General features: G+C 33.8%; 1 protein-coding gene and 1 long non-coding RNA gene across 2 annotated transcripts; one reads left to right on the top strand and one right to left on the bottom strand.

The window, feature by feature from the left end:
* Positions 1-5,987: 5,987 nt before the first annotated feature.
* Positions 5,988-9,956, top strand: LOC126702498 (uncharacterized). The gene is made up of 5 exons (XR_007647765.1): positions 5,988-6,496; positions 6,610-6,710; positions 6,797-6,900; positions 6,988-7,041; positions 7,635-9,956. It is a non-coding gene; the product is annotated as an uncharacterized LOC126702498 (long non-coding RNA).
* A 3,172-nt stretch (positions 9,957-13,128) lies between these two features.
* On the bottom strand, positions 13,129-15,650 carry LOC126702497 (uncharacterized). The gene is made up of 3 exons (XM_050401200.1): positions 14,537-15,650; positions 14,329-14,421; positions 13,129-14,262 (listed from the first exon to the last, which is right to left on the bottom strand). Exon 3 carries the CDS (start codon positions 14,213-14,215, stop codon positions 13,373-13,375), a length of 843 nt encoding a protein of 280 aa, XP_050257157.1. The 5' UTR covers positions 14,216-14,262; positions 14,329-14,421; positions 14,537-15,650; the 3' UTR covers positions 13,129-13,372.
* Between the last annotated feature and the right edge of the window lie 4,528 nt (positions 15,651-20,178).

Raw genomic sequence — 20,178 nt, 5'->3', positions numbered from 1 at the left:
AAGGACACGATTTGTAACGACCCGTAATAGTGTTGGATTCGCGCGTAAAAAGGCCCAAACAATATCATTTATAGAGCGTGGGTTTGAAAGGCTAGGCCTTAGTCACCAGACGGTGGGTTTTTCGTGGTGTTCATACATAATTAAATCGTGGGCGCCCTAGGAGTCTTTCTCCTGGAGGCGGGCTGGGAGGCTCTAGTTTTTTGCCATTTTTCCCAGCCTCTTCCTTTGGATCCTTACTTTTCCTTTTATACTGGCCTGTATCCTTTATCCAACGTCCACGTGTAGGATCGACCTTTCCAAGACTGATACTTGTCCCATCAACCCATACCTAGAGTGGTTGGGGGTAGTTGTAAAAGCTGAAAGGTATGGCTCTGTCAGGTGCAGAGTATTGAATGGCAGTAAGGGCAGCTTTCCCTTTATCCTTGGTCGTTAAAATATCCAGCGTATCCTTCCCTATTGACATAGATATTTTTAGATTTTTTCCAAACTGTTCCTATACCGTTTTTGTCCTTCCTTCCAGGGGGACCTCGGACATGCCGAGGACTGAATCGTCCTCGGCTATGTCCCAAGACTATTTTGTACTTGTATTACCTATCCTGGGTTATAACCTTCCTCGGCTCGGGCCTTGGGTCCCAATGAATAAATGGGCTAGGGCCACAAATTATTGGGCCCCACAAACATAAAAATTCATCAACCTAAAGAATTGATGCAATGAAAAAAAAAAAAATCAAACAAAAAATGAAAAACAAATTGAGAGAGAGAGAGAGAGAGAGAAGTAACATTTTTTGTGTGAGAAAACTATGCATATAATGAAAAGGAAAATGTCAAATTTATAGTAAGATGTCGAGAATAAGAAGAGTCAAAATAAAGGAAGACAAAAAGGTAGAGAAAAAATGATATTAAGGTAGAAAGGTGGAGAGATGAAGAGGTAAAAAAGAGGGAGAGTTTTGGAAAATTAATAATAAAAATAATGAATTATATAAATCTAGGACAGTAGGAATTATGTTGAAATGATATGGACTGAGATGGACTGGAAAATTTTATAATATTTTGCCTATACTTTGAGACTAATGTTGTACTATGAATTTCGAAGGTGTTGGTACTTGCTATAACTGTCCTCTATCATACCTTAATGGTTGTACCTTTATTTTGTTGCTTATGGGTTAAATTATGGTCAGAATTTGGTGGTTGAAATAGTTGCCTATGTGATTGGTATTTTGATCATTTGATGAGATTGTTGAAGGGCATGCATGCATGTGTGAAAAACTTGATCTCACTGTTTAGGCCATGGCAGTGGTTTCCTAATGGAATTGAGGCCTCAGGAATTTCGTTACATCTCTTGGTTTGTCAGCAAGAGATGAGCCTGAATAGATCGTTAAAAGAATCTGTGGTTATTTTTACAGATCATAATTCATAATACTAAAAAAGTCAATCTATTTGTCTTATCTATGAATAAGGTCCTTAATTTCCATTAACATAAAGCAGTTGCCTTGTATACAAATATACATACCTTTTTTCCCTTTTGGTGCTCAGGTTCCTTGCATTTAGACGCATGAGCTTTTGTAGCAGCAAACAAATCAAACTTGTATTTCTAGATGGCCAACAAAGTTCTGTCAACTCAGCAAAAAACAAACAAAAAAAAACCCAGTTTCAGCAAATAATTTATTAAGCTATGCCTGTGCTGTGGTGTGGATCTATGCAATTGAAACGAAGCCATTAGGAGTGAAACACATCTGGTTGATGCAACCTTATCTCTCTCTCACTACTGAAGATAGAAATTGTAGCTTTAGAAAATGAAGCTCTGTACAATCTAAGGAAAGCCAACTCTGAAGTGTTACTCAAAATTTTGGATTCACAATGGCTTAGGAACCAAGCAGCGTCATCACCAACTCTAGCTTTACACTATTTTTCCCTCCTTTTTGTTTTGGGCTTAGGCATGCCTTCGATTCTAGCATATTTGTCATTGGCCCAAATTAATGTTGGATTGAATCTAAGGACGTTGATTCAGTTTTCTTAGTGCGTTCTCTTGTGAGGTCTACATATCAGAACTTAGAGCAGTTTTTTCCCTATCTTTAAGTTCTTTCTTTTTGGGCCTTGGAAACGTTGCTTGTAAGTGCAGCGGTTTAATCAGTGGTCATCTCAGGAGTTTTTTTTTTTTTTTTTTAAATAGAATAACCAGTAATACTTATTATAACACATACAAAAATAGTAATATTAGTTTTTTAAATAGGGTTTATACTATATTATATAACCAGAGACACTAAACACACACACAATCAATGTGTGACATAGATATATACCTTTATTGAGTTCATCTCCTTCACCCTCTAAAAAAATAAAAAATAAAACTAAATGAGTTTGGTTTGATGAATGGATTAGTCATGTAAAACAAAGTCCTCTATGAGCCTGCATAGTATTAGCTCAAATAAAAATAAAATGTGTTAGTCTTTAGGTATATTATGTTTATTTTTAGGTGTATTTTTGTGTTTATTTTGAGTTTTCAGAATAAACGCCTATATAAAATCAAAGGAAATTTTTAAAATAAAAAAAAAAATTATATTTTTCCTTCTCACATACCAGGCCACATGCTAATGGATATGAGTGTCCCTGGCATGAGACACAAACATGTCGAGGATTTTGGAGTTATTTGTACTTAGATCTCCAGTGATATAAGAAATACATTCTCCTCCAATAATCCATAGTTCAATGGCTTGGAGTTTATGCTAGAACTGGTGTATAATATCAATTGCATTGTTAGTAAGATTTACTGTGTTAGAATCTGCATAAGCAATTAAATATTACTATCAATTGAAATTTTATTTTATTTTGCAACGGTCAGCTTTCAGTACTGCATATTGCATATTCAATATTCAATGTATGCTTTTCTGAAATTTATTTAGATATAATATTTGAATCACTGTTCTGTTGAGATCATTATGGATGCAATATGGATGAAAGAACTATTAAGGGTTTGAAAGTTGCATGTGGCAGTCATCATCAGACTTCAGTACTTCATCTTCAGTGCAATCATAGTTGCGTCTAAGTTAAAAGAATCGGTGGCTATTTTTACGGATCATAATGAATTTTGATACAGAAAAGTCATTGCTATTTGTCCTAATCTATGAATAATGAAGGTCCTTAATTTCCAATAACATAAAGCGGTTGCCATCTATACATACCTTGTTGTCTTTTGGTGCTTAGGTTCCTTGCATTTGGACGCATGAGCTTTGTAGCAGCAAACAATTCAAACCTGCATTTTTAGATGGCCAACAAAGTTCTGTCAATTCCACTGCAAAAAACACAAAAACAAATGTTAGAGATATATTAGGCCATACACTTAAGCTCAATTTTATTTTGTGTGCAAACCAAGTCTTCTACTTGTACTAAAAGTCTAGAAGTCTATTAAACATAATTAGCTTATGGTTAGTTTAGAATTTAGCCTCCTATATATACCCATGTTGGGATCATTGTAATACAGATGTACTGCACTCTCATAAAATAAGATGTAACTCTCAAGGGTTTTCTAAGTGAACATAGGCCATAAAAAAAAAAAAAAAAAAAACACCCAATTTAAAAAAATAATTTATTAAGCTTAACTTGTGCTGTGGTGTGGATCTATGCAATAGAAACGAAGCCATTAGGGAGTGGAACACATCTGGTTTGATACTTGATTGAACCTTTTCTCTTAATAAACCTTTTAGAATCAAGGTCTTTAGTCAAGGATTAAATTGGGAGACTCGCTGCAGATCATAGAAATTACAAGCTTTAGGAATGAAGCTCTGTACCATCTAAGGAAAGCCAACTCTGTAAGTGTTACTCAAAATCTAGTTCTATTCAAAATGTATCACTTTCCATTTTTGTTTTGGGCCTAGGCTTGCCTTCGATTGTAGCATATATTTCAATGGCCCAAATTAACGTTGGATTGAATCTAAGTATGCTGATCCAGTTTTCTTAGTGGGTTTTATTGTGAGACCATATCTCAGAACTTAATTAGACCATATAAGAGCAGTTTTCCCCCATCTTTAAGCCTTTTCTTTTTGGGCCTCAGGAGTAAAGTTGTGATATAGGGATATAGCTTTGTTGAGTTTTATTTTATTTTATTTTATTTTGGTTGTTGTTGTTGTTGAGAAGAAGCTTGGTTGAGTTCATCTCCTTCACCTTCTATAAAAAAAAAAAATAGAAGAGTTTGTTATGATGAGTGGATTAGTCATGTAAAACAAAGTCCACTGTGAGCCTGCATATTATTAGCTCAAATAAAAATAAAAAGTGTTAGTCTTGAATGCCTGGCATCCCCACTCTCCAACACAAAAATTCTTGAAAAATTAGAATACAACACCATTAAGATATGATAAATAAATAAATAATTAATATCTTTAGGTATATTATGTTTATTTTTAGGTGTATTTTTGTGTTTATCTTAAGTTTTCAAAATAAACGCCTACATAAAATCAGAGTTAAAAAAAAAAAAAAAAAAAAAAATTTCCTTCTCACATACCAGGACACATGCAAAAGATAGGATTGTCCCTAGCAATCCCATGTCAGACACAGACACGTCGAGGATTTTGGGGTGTTAGTACTTAGATCTCCAGTTATATAAGAGATACTTTCTCCTCCAATAATCCATAGTTAAATGGCTTTTTGAGTTTATGCTAGAACTGGTGTATAATATCAATAACTTTGTTAATGAGCTTTACTGTGTTAGAATCTGCATAAGCAATTAAATATTATAATCAACTGAAATTTAGTTTTATTTTGCATCTTCGGTGGACTTTGCTATGGGTGCAATCATAAGCGTCCATATTGCATATATAATATTCAATGGATGCTTTTCTGCACTTCATTAAGATAATATATTTGAATCACTGTTCTTTTGAGATCATTATATGTTATGAACCTTTTCAAAATTCATATGCAAGTTAAGAGGCGCTAGCTTTAGCCCATTTGCATATGGGCTTATATATTAATCCGCAAATAGTAGACGGCAAAATTTGCCAAATAGCACGTTTTTAGAAAAAATTTAGGAGCATAGCACACAGACAAAATTATTTAGTTATGTAGCACATTTTTTGGAACTCGAGTTTGACAAACTTGAGTTCCAATTAGTACTGCTTAGAACTTTTGTCAAACTTGAGTTTGAGTTTGAGTTGGAACTCGAGTTTAAACTCGAGTTCCAAAAATGTGCTACATAACTACATAACTTTATTTGTGTGCTATTCTCTTAATATTTTTCTAAAATTGTGCTATAGAGCAAATTTTGCCAATAGCATTTGCTACATGCTTTATTCTCCAACTAAATGATGTATCGTGCGGTCAAAACAACATTAGATAAAGTCACACCTTATATCATTAAATTGAAATCCAATTAATACCATAGAGAAGTTAAGTCACTGGATGAGAAGAGTAGATATCAAATTATAATCTTTTTCATTATTGTTATGTGGTTTTGAAGGCTCCTATAGGCATTAGATTATTCCATCATGCCAAGGAAGAAGCAGCAAATGGAAGAGTGATATATCTTACCTCAAATGATTTCTTCTTTAGGAATTTGGTGATTTTTCCCCCTATTCTCTTACAACCACTTGTCCTTCAATCAGATGGCAATATTTGATTTTTTTCAATAGGCGCACCATTGCAGGTCATCATGGTGTTACTTTAGGTGGTATTGGGTATGTGATCAAATTTTTGCAACTGAAAATAGACATATGCTGTTAAGTGATGTTGGACACTGTACATTTTTATATATTTAGTGAATCAGAAATTTTATCAGCTATTATTATTTGAAATGAACTGCAATTATCTAGTAGTTCAAGCATATATGAATACAGCTATTTTGTTTTGTTCTTCCAATATCATTTTTATGTTTGAAAGCATGATTTTAGTGCAGGAAGCATTGGAAGAAGCTACATAGGCCAGTTTCAACGCTTTCAACTGTTCCCTAGAAGTGCCACTAGTTGCTGAAAATATTTCTGTGAGATATTAATTGGTATGACATAGAAGAATAATTTTTATTTGGAACAGTGAAGTTTGTTGGACAAGCTCAGATATGGTGATTAGAAGATCATTTACAGATTTGAATAGATTATTAGGACAGTTTATCCCTTATGTTATCACTATTACTCCAAACAAGATAAGCACAAGTGGATATTAGTAAAATTAGTGAAATGGCAAATGAGAATGGCATAAACTAATCCACCAATCACTGGAAAAGAAGGAATCAATTAGCCAGCAACTATGCATCTATCCATTTGCACTTAGGTTTTATATGTATGTTAACACCATGCTGTTGAATTTTACCATGAACAAACTTTGTCCTTTTTTCTTTCAAAATTATATTTTTTGGTTGAATGAATAAAAATGCTATAGATTTATCTTTAGTACTTCTTATCAAGCAGTAGTGAATCTCTAGGTTTCCTTTACTCATTTAGGTTTTTGTTTCACGCCCAAATGGTGGAAAATTCTCAAGTGTATTATGCACTGAAAGCTCAAAGGTACCCAAGTAAGTAACGTATTATCCAGGACTTGCATTTCTCTAATTTTTTTGAAATTAGTATATGCCATCCAAAACCATGAGTGAGACATCACATTATTGCTTTGTCAATCACTATGTAGAGATGACACTGCTTCTGGTATTGAAACTTGGGATTGGATTTTGAATGGCGAGAAGTGTACATACCATGCTTTGTTTCCAAGGGCTTGGACAACCTATGAGGGTAAAATTTTTGCTCCCACTGGAAACAGTTCAAACTTGTGATATCACTTACAACATTCTGTATTTCGTATTGATTTGCCAAAGCAGGTGAACCTGATCCAGAGCTTACAATTGTTTCTCGCCAAATTTCACCTTTTATTCCCCACAATTATAAGGAGAGCAGTTTCCCAGTATCAGTATTTACTTATACGGTACGAAAGAGAATGCAAGAAATTTCATTTATATTAGAATTGATCACGTCGCCACAGTTCTAAGGTAGTGCTTTATGCCTTCTTCAGTTGTCTAATAAAGGAAGGACTTCTGCAGATGTCACCTTGGTCTTTACATGGGCTGTAAGTTAATAATTTCCAGCTGCATATTCCATTGACCCTTTTTTAGGTGCTTTCTTTTAGTAATGATAATCTAGGAGCTGTTTTTCATAGAAGTAGAATGGGGAAAAGTTCTTCAATATTTTAAACAAAAGAAGGCTTAGTTATTAAGCTGATACAATGACATATTTTTATACTACGTTAGGCTTCACTCAGAGTTGAATGCATTCCTCAAGTTAAAAATAATTCTTATCAAAATAACATAATGTATGAGATTTTTTGGGATAATCACAAACTATCATAATGATTTGAGTACTACATTTGATATCCCAGTCTGAATTCAAGAAACTCCAAAACTACGTAATTTTCGTTTATAATTCCTCACTGCATGGTTTCCAACCTAATCATGGGATTCCTAGACTGTACTAGCAATTTTGTGCCATTTTTTATGTGAAACATGGTTAAAATCTGGGCAAATATGCAAAATTAATCCCTATAGAGTTATCTTACAACATTCCATAGTCTAACTGTGATGTGTGGATTCCTCATCCGGTTATCAGATTGGCATGATTTATAAAAATTTCTGATATCTGAACTTTCTGTGCCTGAATTTTCAGAATTCTGTAGGTGGGAACTCTGGATTTTCTGGTCATCACTTCAAATCAAGATGGTGTAAGAACAAAATAGTGGACTTTTATAAATGTCTGATTTTTTTAAGTATAAGTAGGTTCAACTCTATCTGTCAGGTTATGTGGCAGGAGTAAACTAAATTTCTCCCCCAATTACATAACTAGACCTTAAATATAGTCTACAGACAAGCTCCAATCAACTATGTTGTTGATAAGTAGTATTAGCCTATTAGGGACATATTATTATAGAGCCCTAACGACCGGAGGAAGTCATGCCTTCACTTGGAAAAGTTTTGGAGGGTGAAAGTTCCTTCTAGAGTAGTTACTGCTGCAGAAGCACCACATAGTTCTCTTCGAGTCTCCAAACAATTGACTCATTGAGTCTCCAGGCTAGGTGAGAGTAACATCCCTTTTAATTACAACTTAGTAAATTTTAAGCTAATTAAAGAATTTAAAGCCCAATTGTTTAAGTGATTAGCCAATTGACAAAAGCATGCATGGATATAAACATAAATGGGGAAGTCTTATTCATGTGGGGTAAAGAGCATCACCGCTGTTCTCCTTCACAAGTTGAAGCCCGGCTCTCCAGTGGGCTGTGCACAGCTATCCAAGAGAGATGGAGTTAAGTCATCTTCGAAGGGGATGCAAAAATGTGCTTCGACCCCCTGACTCACCCTGATATTATCCCAAGCTGGCCTCTAAGCACAACCATTAGTAACATCTGTAGTTTAACTGCTAGTTTCAAGTTTTTATAATTTTGTTGGGTCCGGAGGACTTATAATTCTGCAGCACATGAAACTGCAAAATTTGCTTTGAACTCCATTCACCCCTTTTGTTTTTCCAAAGGAAATCTCCCTCCCTCTCTTGAGGCTGTCTGTAAGGGAGATTCCCCAGTATGTTCTTCCTTTTTCATTTTAATGAAATTGCAGATTATCAAAAAAAAATAAATAATAATCCAAATGACAAAGCCAAAAACCCACAATAACCCCCCAAAGTGTTTATAAAGAGGAAGACCTGAGAACAAAGCAGAAAAACCTCTCTAAGGCGCCACTACACCAAACAATCCACTAGATAAAATAATTGCAATAAATCAATACAAAGCCTTCCAAGCTATGAAGTAGCAATGTACTTGAGTCCTCCAAGTTTGCAACCAATTATTTGAATTCTTTCTATTCTCTAGTCACTGGATTTGCAATTTGAGCTGCCAACCGCATGTTTAAGTCTCCTTGATCACTCCAAGGCCTCTTGTAGATTCGGGATTGCTCTCCAATGATTTCCAGCACCAACACACGCTAGAAAACTCTGAAGCTTTCAATGTGCATGATGATTTGAATATCCTCTCATAAAATTTGGCAATTTGAGAGGGAGGGGGTAGAGAGAATGAGAAGGTTTTAGTTTTAGGGTTTTAGGCCTCTCTCTAGCTCTTCAATATGGATATTTGACTTACAAATTTTGTGAGAAATAAAGGTTATACAGAGAGGCTAAGGGCTAGAACTATAGAGAAGTTATGGTCCATTTGGATTGAGGAAGGAGGGGGAGTAGAGCAGAGTAGGGTAGAGTAAATTTAGCCCAAATTAGCCTATTATCAGCCAACTCTACTTTACTCCCCCTCCTTCCCCCCTCCATCCAAACGAACCCTTAGTAATTGATTTCTCTTAGGTTTCATCAATTTCATTCAAGCCAACATCAGGATAGTGTCTGGCAAAATCACTGCCTCAACAACTTTTCAAAACTGAATCACATGTCATTTCAATTGATAGTCTTCATTTTCGCTTAACCAACTCCAGCTTCAAGACTGGTTATGTTTGTTGAAAATCTGTTATCACCGTGGCCAAATCAATGGTTAGCGCTAGCTAGTTAGGTTCAGCCCCTATTTTCATATTATATTTGAAACAAATCACACCAAATTAATATAGATTAAAGATTTTCTCTCCATTTTCATCTTGAGGCGATGCAACCCCCTTTGATAATCAGGTATTTGTTCTACTTGACTAGCTCTTGATTTTACTTGCATTTCTTTTTAATTTCATTTTTGGTGACAAATAATGTTTATTTTAAATTAATAAAAAAAAAAATCTATTAATATTGAAAATGATTTTTCTTTGTAAATATTGAAAATAATGTTAATACTTATAGAAGATGAGAAAAATAATAAAGGATTTCTTGCCTTCTTTGATGCTTATAATTCTGTCTGATTGGGTTTTTTACAGTCACCTCAATGTTTTCATCAAGCTTCCCATAGATTTACGAATTAATACTTCCAAAGGAGGCATGGAAAAGTTTACAAGTCAAGTTTTGTAGTCAGCCACCTATATCAGTTCTACTCGACCAGTTAAGTTCCCATATTAATTTCATTGTGCCGTGTCATTCTGCATGTTTTTCCAGTTGACATGTATTTCTTGGCATATTTTTTAATAGGTGATTCAAACAATGATATAATGTCCTATGCTTCTTTTTTTGTTGCATGGCTTAAGTGCATTTACTATTTACTTTTGTTCAAGACTGGACTTCCTAGAGCAATTGAAAGAATGGCCACAGCCCATATGTGGTCCTCATTTTCAGCACTGAAATTTGATAGGAAGAAAAGCGTTTCCCTTCAGACAAATTGAGTATGGATTTGATCATGAATTTTTTCTAACTTAATTAATGTCCAATTGTCCATGTGAATATGTCAAGGTGGAATGCTATGTAGCTATCTTACTGTTCTTTTTATAGATGCAAAGGTGTACTCAATTCAATTTATACTTTGCACAACTTGGTGTTTGCTTGGTGGGAGAAATGAGGTAGGGAGATCTAGGAGAAAGTATCATCGAAATTGTATTAATGACAGCACCCCCTCCCCCCACCACCCCAAGATAACCATGCCCTCCATCCTGTTCCCACAACACTACCTTTGCATCTTCGCACTTTCAAGTATGAAATCCTTTGAGTCCTTTCTTTCCTTTCTTTTCCTTTTTTTTTCTTCAATCTTTTGTTGAATAATCAAGGCTGGTTTCAACAACTCCCACATATTAGATCAAACTTAAAGCAGTTCTGTTCTTGTTCTCTTTTTGGAAAGGGGTTCTTGTTGAGGCCAGTTCATTGCATACTTATGACATCTTGATTTTTGGTAAGATTCCAATAGAAGTCTTTTCCCACAATTCTTCTTGATTTTCATCAATGAGAAGAATGAGCAGAATTATGAATGTTGCTTGTGTAAGGCTTATGGTCATGAAAGGTTTAATATAATTCTGGCACTCCAAAATTGATGATTCAAAGGGGAGCTGTGAGAAGAACAGATCCATGTAGCTGATACTTCGGTGTATGTATTAGCATCACGAATATAAGTGTTGCAAGACATTATTGCAAACTGATTTACTTATATATGTTTCAAGTGTCACCCTTTAATTTCTTATAGAAGCATGGATTGCAAATTTTTTTGAACTTTTAAGGCTAGAGGAGCAATTGCAATGGTGTATGAATGAGGAGTTGGCTAAACTTATTCATGTGCCATTGCTGAACCAACTACTACCTTGGCTAAAAAGGCATGGGAGTTGGGACTTCGCCTTGCTAAGTTCAGTAGGAATTAAAGGCATTTCCCTTCATATGGGCATGCCTCATTGTGCACTCAAAAGTTTACAGTGCCATGCACTCCAAGTATGTTTGAGAAATGAAGAAATTTGTTTGTATGCAACAGTGCCTATAGCCAACAAAATTTGAACACTTGAAATCTACCTTCCCCTCCTTTTCTTCTATAAAAGGGAAGGAAGACTTGTAATTGAACTATATGAAATATAATAGTGAGAGAATCGACTGGCTTGTGCCTGTAGTTTCTTCCATCAATTCAATTAGAGTTTTCCATGTAAAAAAAAAAGAGTGCCTTTGTACATGTGCTTTCTATGAGTGTTTCGTACATTTCATTGTCCCTTTTTTTCCATTAACCCAATACCTACGTAGGATTACAAGTAATGGGAAATATTCAATGTAGGATTGAAACTAATATGCTAGTAAAGTGGTATAAGCTAATCTCCTTCAATATGTTGCTCGTGTACTTCTCTTTAATACATGGAAAGCATATTAGAAAACATCATTTTGTTTCCTTACTTGATACAACAAAAAAAACAAGCATGGCCATATGTTCGGGTAAACTATACTTTAATGACTATTTTCTATGGGTAGTTTCAAAAGATTTAAATTAAACCTCAAAGTCTCATATTGTTGCAAGTTAAATCTTAAAGTTTTGCTAGTTTCTAATTAAACACTGAACTTTTAAAATCATATCAATTTAAACTCTTTAACTTTTTTGGATTTGATTTGCATATTGATTTTTCAAGTTTGATTTAGGGTTTAAATTGATACAGTTTAAAAGTTGAGTTTGGTTGAAACTAATAGAACTATATGGCTTAATTTGTAACAATGTTAAACTTCAGGGTTATTTTGAAAACTTTAAACTATAGGAATTAATATGAATCCACTCCTAAAATAATTAGTATTAGGGACTTTTGAGAGTAAAATGGTTCCTAGTAGTAGGTTTGACTCTATCTGTCAGGTTACATGGCAGGAGTAAACTAAATTTCTCCCCCATTTACAAAACTAGACCTTAAATGTAGTCCACAGACAAGCTCCAATTAACTATGTTGTCGATAAGTAGTATTAGGGACCTATTATAGGGCGCAACGACCGGAAGAAGTCATGCCTTCACTTGGAAAAGTATTTGGAGGGTGAAAGTTCCTTCTAGAGTGGCTTTTTTTACTTGGACAGCCGCTTGGGGAAAGATTCTCACTTTGGATAATTTAAGGAGGATGTGCAAAAACAGTTGGGAATCGGCGGATCACTCGCTCCTTCACTGCTCTTATGCATATAATTTGGGGAGAAATTCCACGATGCATCATGTGTACTATTTGGCAAGAATGGAATCTTAGAACTGTCAAGGGGGAGGAACATTCCATCATTGAACTGAAACAGTTTTTTCTTGCTTACTCTGCTTGATTGGATGACTGCAATGAGTGGTCTTTTTATCTCCTCATTTTCGGAATTTTTAGATTTGTGTTCTTTTTGCTTAATGTTCTGTTTCCTTTACTACACATCCTGTGTACCATAGGAATAGTTTGTATGCTTCTCTTCTTTCTATTAAAAAAAAAAGAGTACAATTGATATTGTTTTTCATGTAGAGGGTTCATATTATCTTTCTGTCACATAAAACAAATCTAGCATTTCCTATCCCAGCCTCATTATCAGATCATAAATCTAGCATAAAGAGAATCGCAATTAACTGTGTGGTTCATAAGTAATACTAGGGACTTCAAGAGTATAAATGGATTTTTTTTTTCTTGTAGTGGGACTTTCTATGACAAAAATCATGCATTTGTTCAAGCTCATATGAAAGTTTTCCTAAGTAGAAGATGTATAATCATAATACCTCAATTGCTAGAAACTGTCTGAACTTGTTATCTGAAAATAATATCCTATCTAAAGGAAAGCACCCATTGGGATTGGGAGTCCAGGATTAACTTTTTGAGTGATCAACATCAGTAATGATCCTTAATCATTATCTATATGTAATACACTCTTATATTAATGTTATTTATCTACAGATTGTACCCGAGGAAATTTTAATGTCCAAGTAGCTAAAATGTATTCTTATTGCTAGATCATTTGAACATATTCTACAACACATTGCCAATCAAAAACCATTAATTCATTGGTCGGATCTGTCGCCCTGATAGTAGTGAAGTACTTTTTTTTCCTCACTCATTGGACTGAGATGGAGCTGTTGTACTGTCAAAGGTTTTCTTCCTGACCAAGAGGCAAGTGATCCTTGAAGGACTTGCATGTGTATTATCAACACTACACAACACAAAGTCTGGCTGATGAAGTGCAAGATTCAACACATCCTCCCCAACAACCAGTGCAGTTGCATCAAGCAGAACATGCCAGAAGTTCCTATGAGCTTCTGAAACCCAATGCATTGAATAACGAGTCCCCTTTACTTTGACCGGATAAGAGAATAACCCCTTTGGGCTGTGCTTACACTTCCTCCTAAAGTATTGGCTAAGCATTGATCCCTTGATCCTCAAATCCAGCCAATCCTCTGGTGCTACTATCAATTTGGATTCCTTGAAAGTAGCATACTCTCTTATGCAGTCTTCTTCTTCACGAATAATGGTCTGGTAGAAGTTTCCCTTGAAGAAAGGGTAGCTTTCCCCAACTAATTTCATGGCATCCTGGTAGCTTGGAGTGAAGAGAACAAGGTACTCATCATCAGTCAATCCACAGTGCTTTAAAACCTTGTTTCCAGCTTGGGTTTCAGGGATTGAGATAAAACTTCCAGGAAAGGTAGATTTCTTGGTGAGAATGTCAATCAAGCTTGAATGCTCCAACTGGGTCCTATCCAAGTCAGGATGATTGGTTCCAAAGGAGGGTGTGGAAGGGTCTCTGATACTACCCCTTGGGGACTTTCGCCTATCATCAAGCGCGGGCTCTACGGGCTCCTCATTGATGCAAAGACTGGAGAGGTCTATCTTTTCTCCTCCAACTAACCCAGCATATTGTGGATATTTTGCTAGGACATACTGTTCAACATATTGCATTTCTGTTGGTGTGATTGGGCCTGACCATCTAAGGTCAAGACCGCGGACTGTTGATATAGCATATTAGGTACTTTTAAATCTTTTGTAACAGGAGAAAAGAATATGAATTTTACCTTAACAACCATACTGATTGATCTGCCATTATCTATAGGTGGTTTGTGTATAGAAGCATAGAGGGACTTGTTACGATTACTTTCCTTCATAGCCTGATTTGTTTCCAATTCTTTTATGAGAATCTTTGAATCTTTTATGCTATGAGAACTGTGTAAGACAATTAAATTTACAAACAAAAAAATATGGTTTTGAATTAAAAGCACTCACCTTTGATCCTGCATGTGGAACAATCTGTTCTTCAGTGTTCCTTCCCATAGTAATTATTCTCTCCACGAATAAGAAACTAAAGATTTGTTCATGGACCAAATATACAAGTCTTAGGAAGATCTAAGGAGGAAAATAGGAGTTGTGTTTATAAACTCCCTTGCCAAAACAAAAACTACCTTGTTGCAGAAATGGGATTAGGCTGGAAAATATTTAGGAGATAATAGAATTCATTGCAAAGATAACATAAGAGAGATGTAGAGGGAATATAGAAGAACAAGCCAAACTCATTAAAATCAATTGTTAATGATATGGATTGGTGTGCTAGATAAACCAAAGAAACAACTAGAAAGATTGAGAGAAGTACATGGAAGAAGAAACAAAGGCAGGTGTGAAGAGAAGACTAAGCCAAATAAACTATAACAAATTTTTTTTGCTAAACAATAAACTATAACAATTTGTTGTTGCAGATGTGGATTTGATTGGGTGGCATTAACATATTCTATAAACTGAGGTACGTGCAAAATGACAATAGCAATGTTTTGAAAAACAGGATACCTTGAATCAGTAATACCATTTTTCACCATAACCATGGTTTAGAATATAGATTATGCATTCAAGATTAATATGTGTTACTCGACCATTAGTTGAGTTTAGGAATTAGATTAAACCTTTTTTTTTATGGCTGGAATGCCCGTCAACTAAAGGGAAGTTTAATTTTTTAAATGAAACTATGAAAAGATAAAAAAACCCAAATTATATATTTAATTGGATATGAATTGTCACCCTGTTAGTTTAAAAACATTGGATGGAAAATGACTTTTTCGAGGGCATTTGGTGGCAGGAAATGGACCTATTTGTTGCCAATTGTTTTCTATGGAAAATTGGAGGGAAGATGAAATCTTTGTCTAGTTTACACTTGGGGTCAGCCTATCATAAATCTTTCAGGGGCACGGTGATTGCAATTTTTGTGAAGACATGGTCTAGAAATTTAACAACTTAGAGGAGGCATTATTTAGAAAATCTGCTAGAAGACTAGAAGTGAGCATGAAATGTACGAAGAAGTTATTCATTTTACATGATAGAGGGCTGAAGTTATTGAAGTTGTTGTATTTTGACTTTTTTTTTTTTTTTAGAATACTAAGTATTTTTAACACACACGGGGAGAGGGGAGAAGGTTTTTTGACATTTGAAACCACTAGCTAAGGCACACTCCATTATGGACAGGTTATTGTACCTATTGTTTTGTAATATCTTTGCTGTCAAGGTTTAGCTATATAAACTGAGGATTGATGCAAAGAATATGTAACAACCTCATTTATCAAGATAATGACTCTTACTATTTCACATTACACATTATGTCACTTGCTGCAGTCTATATAATAGCAAAGAATATCAAAGATTTTCCAAGACTACCCAAATTTTCCACTTGGCACTGCCATCTGCTTGAGATTTCTTTGTGCTCACCCATATAATATGTTAAATTGGGTCAGTTAGGCATGACTTTAGTTTTGTTTCTCACTACAGAAGAAACCAAAACAAATTTTAAGCTATTGCATTTGATTCGGTACAAACAATGTTTAGAGAGAGACAGGAGAGTATATTTCTATGTAGAGATGCCTGAGTCAGGAGCTTACATAAAGATAAGGTTACAAACAAGTTATATCAACAATGGACATTGACATTAAAACTGTATATATAATAAATACCTTATAAAATAATTAAAAAACAGTGTATGAAAATTGGTAAGCACTTAAGCTTCCAGACTAGGAACAGTTAAAGCAGCAGAATTCATAGGCATGGACCTAAAATTTCAGTTGAACCTAACTGCTCAATCATATATTATTATAACCATAAATATTAGCTATGGCTCTTTGGAAAATAAAATAATTAACCATATGGTCTATTTATTCTCTTTATATGACTCATATCAACCAGTCTTTGAACAAGTCTCTTCATTGAAGTTCGTGGTAACGTACTTTCCGGGAAAGTTCCTTTTGAAAAGGTCTACAAAAGCTTAAACATATATGATATATCTTCTTTGTCAACTATATATGCCATTCTTTATATAGCTTTTGTTTGAGAATTTACTACATTTTCCTCTAATGAAATTGAGTATAGAGGAATCTATATCTATATCTATATATTATTAAAAGCTGAAACGTGACATTTATTGCTGCTAAACTTCTGTTACGTCATCTCATCGCCACGTCATTTGCCAAATAATTATTATTTATTCTTTTTTTTTTTACAAAAAAAAATATAAATAGATTATTGACTTTACATATTCATCTTTGTTGGTTTTAACATCTATATATATTTCTTTTTTATTTCCAATTTTCCTATAATTTTTTTTACATTCACTTATTTTTTTAAATATTTACACTTTCTTCAACTTTTTTTCTTCCCTCACATTTTCATCTCCCCACTACCCTCTACTTTAATATTGCTATTCATCTTTCCCTTCATCTTCCTTTATTTGTCTCTTCTTATCACTTCCCTCCTACTATAAATTTGTCACTTTTTTTCATTTTTTGTATAGTTTTCTCTCACAAAAAAGTTTTTTTTTTTTTTTTCTCTCTCTCTCTCTCTCTCTCTCTCTCTCAATGTTTTGGTGGATTTTTATTTTTTATTGCATCTCCGCTTTAGTTTGATAAATTTTTGTGTTTTTAAGAATTCTAATTTAGGTTGATACGATTTAGTTTTGTGTTTTATGTTATTATTATTATTCTCTTTGATCGTTAAATTTTATCTGATTACATAATAAAAAAAATTAAAGATAGTAGATAAAAATAAAAATAGTATTCCATTACATAGCATAATTTGGATATTTTAGTGTTTATTGTTATATCTTTTAATTTTTCTTATTTGTTTCTTCTCTTCTATTTTACTCAATATTGAAATTCAACCACATCCTCTTTATCATTAAATTATTTATATTTTCTCTCTCTTTTTGTTTTAAAAAATAAAAACTGTAATATTTTACTTAAATTCAAATAAAAGAAAATTGTGCTCATCAAATTGTACTAATTTTTTTTTTTAACATTTACACTTTCTCCAACCTTTCTCATTCTCTTTACCTTTTCATCTCTCCAAACATTCTACCTTGATATCACTCTTCCTCTTTCTTTTTATCTTCCTTTATTTTTTTTTTCTTTTTATTATCATCCTCTTAGTATAAATTTGTCATTCACTCTTCCATTCTTTACATAATTTTCTCTCACAAAAAAGTGGTTATTTTCCACTCTTTCTCCCTCAATTTTTTAGTGGATTTTTATTTTTATTTTTCTTGCATCTCTATTTTAGCTTGATAAAGTTTTGTATTCTTTAGAACTCTATTTTGGTTGATGGGATTTAGTTTTGTGTTTTAAGTTTTTATGACTTTGATTGTTAAATATTATCATATTGCATTATAAATAATTAAAAATAGTATATAAGAATGTACTATTATTATATTACATAGAATTATTTGGATAAGTTAGTGTTTATTTTTATGTATTTTTATTTATTTTTTTCTCATATAATTTTATTTAACATTTAAATTCAGCCACATCCCCCATATATATCATTAAATTATTTATATTTCCACTCATTTAAAAAAAAAATTAAAAATAATATTTTGCCTAAATTAAATAAATAAAATTGTCCACATTAAGTGGAGTAATGCTAGGGAAACACTTATTCTCACACCCAATGCATCAAAGGAAGGAAAAAAAAAATCAAGTTAGAAACACTAAATTAAAAAAAAAAACTAATAATTCATATTTAATGTTATAGAATCATCATCAAATTTTGGAAAATGATAAGTTGCCAATGGAGAGAGAGAGAGAGAGAGAGAGAGAGAGAGATGGTATAGAAAAAAACCAATACAAAGTAATAAAGAGTAGATAAAGAAAAAAAAAAAAACCAAACGTCAATTAGTAATCGTTGATTGGAAAACAAAGAGGTTGTAAGGGGCACTACAACAAAATGTATTTTTAGCGACGAAAATTAGTGAGGAAATATTTTTCGTCGCTAAAAATATAGCTTTAGTGACGAAATATGAATTTCGTCACTAATAATGAAAAAAATTATAACATTTAGTGACGAAAAATAAATTTCGTCGCTATTGTGATCTGTAAAATGGGCACCAATGGAGGGAAACTTTGGTGCGAGTTTAATTAATCTATATTTTGTCGCTAAAAGTTGAAATTTTTAGTGACGAAATATTTTGTCATTGTAGGTATTGCTGTGGATAATATTAGTGACGAAAATCATTTCGTCACTATAAGGAAGTATTAGCGACGAAAAAAATTCGTCACTAAAAATAATAATAGTTTTGCACTTATATGTTTTTAGTGACGACATCACAATTCGTCACTAAAAGTATACTTTAGCGATGAAATATAAATTTCATCTCTAAAAACCTTAACAAAACCTGGGCTCTTTAGTGACGAAAATCCTTTCGTCACTATAAGGAAGAATTAGTGACGAAAAATATTCATCACTAAAAATAAAAATATTTTTGCACTTATATGTTTTTAGTGACGAAATTCATAATTCGTCACTAAAAGTAAGTTTCGTCGCTAAAGACTTGACTATTGAAACCCATTCGTCTCCTTTATTTCATCCAAAAGCCAAAAGCCAAAAGCCATTTTATTTCAGCGCTGAACCATTCGTCAAAAGCCAAACCATTCGTCGCCGAATGCCAACCCATTCTCAACGATTCAAGCTCCATTCTCAACGATTCAAGCTCCTTTCTCGACGATTCGAACCCCATTCTCGACGATTCGAACTCCATTCTCAACGGTTCTCGACGATTCTCGACGGTTTTGAAGTGTTGCTTCAGCTCCTGACCCATTCGTCGCCGATTCTCGATGATTCTCGACGGCTTTGAAGTGTTGCTTCATCTCTCGACCCATTCATCGCCGATTCTCGACGATTTGAACCCATTCGTCGCCGATTTGGACCCCTTCGCAACGGTTTTGAAGTTTTATTTTAGCTCCCACTGTCGCCGATTCAAACCCATTCTTCACCATTCTCGACGATTCGAACCCATTCGTAGCCGTTTCGGACCCTTCGCGACGAATTCTTCACCGCCGATTCGGACCTTTCGCGACGATCTGGATTCGGTAAGGTTTTTTATTTTTGTTTTTATTTATTTCATATTCAATGAGTTTATTTTTTATTTATTTGTTTTTATTTATTTTTTAGTTTGGATCAATGAGTTTATTTCATCACCAATCTAGAGATTTCTTTTGGTCTGAAATGAAATGAAAGTAAAGTCTTAAAGCCAAAATGCTATTATAGACTTTATAGTATTTTACTTGGTTCCTATTAAGATTTTGATGTTTGGTATCTGTAAAATTTGTAGAAACTTATTTATTTTATGATTTGGCTTGATTTTTGTTTCATCCATAGTTTATAAATATTTGCAAACATTCATGTAATTAAGCCATTAAAGCCATGCATTTCATACACTTGGCTAAGCCCTTTAAGCTCATGCATTTGTCCAAGCCTTTTGTCATGCATTTCTTACACTTTAAAGTTTAAAGGGTAAGCATTTCATACACTTGGATAAGCCCTTTAAGCTCATACATTTGACCAAGCCTTTCAGCTCAAGCATTTCATACACTTGGCTAAGCCTTTAAGGGCATGTATTTCAT

The sequence above is a fragment of the Quercus robur genome, chromosome 10, assembly GCF_932294415.1.
Source record: "Quercus robur chromosome 10, dhQueRobu3.1, whole genome shotgun sequence".
NCBI classification, from domain to species: Eukaryota; Viridiplantae; Streptophyta; class Magnoliopsida; order Fagales; family Fagaceae; genus Quercus; species Quercus robur.
This window is presented reverse-complemented; position numbering and strand designations above follow the sequence as displayed.